Source organism: Cebus imitator, unplaced genomic scaffold, assembly GCF_001604975.1.
Source record: "Cebus imitator isolate Cc_AM_T3 unplaced genomic scaffold, Cebus_imitator-1.0 Scaffold356, whole genome shotgun sequence".
Classification (NCBI taxonomy): domain Eukaryota; kingdom Metazoa; phylum Chordata; class Mammalia; order Primates; family Cebidae; genus Cebus; species Cebus imitator.
The window spans coordinates 123616-125668 of record NW_016107671.1 but is presented as its reverse complement, the minus strand read 5'-3'; the positions used below and the strand labels follow the sequence as shown (position 1 = coordinate 125668).

Sequence of the window (2053 nt, the reverse complement as noted above, 5' to 3'; positions counted from 1 at the left end):
CTCAGGTTCCTCTTCTGTAATAGAAAATGGGAGTATGCAAAGCAGTGAGGAATCCATGCTATCACACATGGCTCACAGTGAGTCTCCAGCGAGCTGGCTGTGGCCATGATTACGAGGTGAAGCCTTGGGTGGGCTGTCCTGGGTCTGTCACAGGAAGCCACCCCATTGGAGAGGGTGAGTCACTCTTCCTTCCTGCTGTAATTTGAAGCAGGGTGGCATCTTTCGGGAGGTGAGCTGTGACCCAGGCATGCTGTCACCTCTGGTGGTTCACAGGTCCCCTGACGTGTGACATCATACACAGTCAGAATGAAATCATGGAGCTCAAAGTTTGGGATAAAAGGAAATGGTTCTGGAGGAAGATGGAGGTTGTAGTGAGCCAAGATCATGCCATTGCACCCCAGCCTGGGTGAAAGAAAGAAAGAGAGAGAGAGAGAGAGAGAAGAAAGAAAAGAAAAGAAAAGAAAGAAAGGAAGGAAGGAAGGAAGGAAGGAAGAAAGGGAAAGAAAGAAAGAGAAAGAAAGAAAAAAGAGAGAGAGAAAGGAAGGAAGGAAGGGAGAGAGAAAGAAAGAAAAAGAGAAAGGAAGGAAGGAAGAAAGAAAGAGAGAAGAAGGAAGGAAGGTAAGAAGGAAGGAAGGATAGCAGGACCCATAAGTAGGGTTTTGGCCTAGGAAACGGGGCAGAGATGTGGTTTGAGATTCTCCCAGGACTCGCCACCCTGGGTGTGTGCTTGCTTATTCCAGGACTGGCTCCTTAGTCCATCCACAGGCTCATTCACAGGGGCAAGGATAAAAGGGTTGCTCATTTTACTATCAGTGGAATTTGATGGAAAGAGGCGAATCTCTGGAGTTGATCTTACTATGTGTCAAAGGGTTTGGAGAACATTGTTTAAAGAAGCATTTTCCTGATTGATGAAAAAATAACTCAGTTATGGTCATCTACCCCCGTAGGTGATACGGTGTGTTATGTAGTACTTAATAAAAATATAATGAAGAAGAAAGCAAGCAAGCATTCAGCCGGCTGTTTGGGGCGACGGACTTTCCATCCCAGAACCACGGCCCAATTTATCCGTAACCTTGTGGAGAAGACCCCGGTGCTGGTGAACGCTGCTGTGACTTATTCGAAGCCTCAGTTGGCCACATTTCGGTACTACGCCAAGGTTGAGCTGATTCCTCCCACCCCTGCTGAGACCCCTAGAGATATTCAGAGCCTGAAAGAAATAGTCAAGAGTGCTCAGACTGGTAGCTTCAAACAACTCACAGTTGAGGGAGCTGCGCTGAATGGTTTGGTGACCACTGAGGTGCTGATGTGGCTTTATGTCAGAGAGATCATAGGCAAGCGTGGCATCATTGGCTATGATGTCCGAAGACCAATCTTTAACATCTGGTTATATTTGATTTATTATTTGAGTGTCGTTGGACCATGTGTGATCACACTGCTATCTGAATAAAATAAGATTTGTAAAAAAAAAAAAAAAAAAAAAGAAAGAAAGAAAGAAAAGAAAATGCTTCTACACTCACCTCCTCCTCCCAATCTCGAATTCTACGATGCAGCACTTAGTTGGGCAGCAAGAATGGGTACAGGCTCCAGTAGTCATTAGGATTCATCCATGTATTTGATCGTTGAATAAATCCTCACCGCAAACCTGCCATGTGCCAGACAGCCAACATCCCTGCCTTCCTGGAGCTGTTAGGAAGCCAGGGCTGACAGCTCCAGGGAGGTGCTAGACTGTTAACATAATAAACAAGGGGCTGTAATAAACAAGTAAATATTACAGTCTGTTAGAAGGTGATGAATGCCACGAAACAAATATTAGCCAGGGTAAGCTTAGGGCAGGGGTCAGCAACCTCAGCCGGGGCCAAATCCAGCCTGTCGTTTGTTTTTGTACAGCCTACAGCCTAAGAATGGTCTTTACTCTTTTTTTTTTTTAAGACGAAGTCTGTGTCTGTCAACCAGGCTGGAGTACAGTGGCATGATCTCAGCACACTGCAACCTCCGTCTCCCAGGTTCGAGAGTTTCTCTTAATAGCTGGGATTACAGGCACCTGCCGCCGTCT

At 46.0% G+C, this 2053-nt stretch overlaps 1 protein-coding gene across 1 annotated transcript in view; it reads left to right on the top strand.

Annotated features, from left to right (window-relative positions):
• The first annotated feature begins 845 nt into the window (after positions 1-845).
• LOC108287813 overlaps positions 846-2053 on the top strand; it is an 8990-nt gene continuing 7782 nt past the window's right edge. Inside the window, exon 1 of the mRNA XM_037730694.1 lies at positions 846-1357. Coding sequence (XP_037586622.1) covers positions 986-1357 — 372 coding nt within the window. The 5' untranslated portion in view covers positions 846-985. The remainder of the gene's footprint in view (positions 1358-2053) is intronic.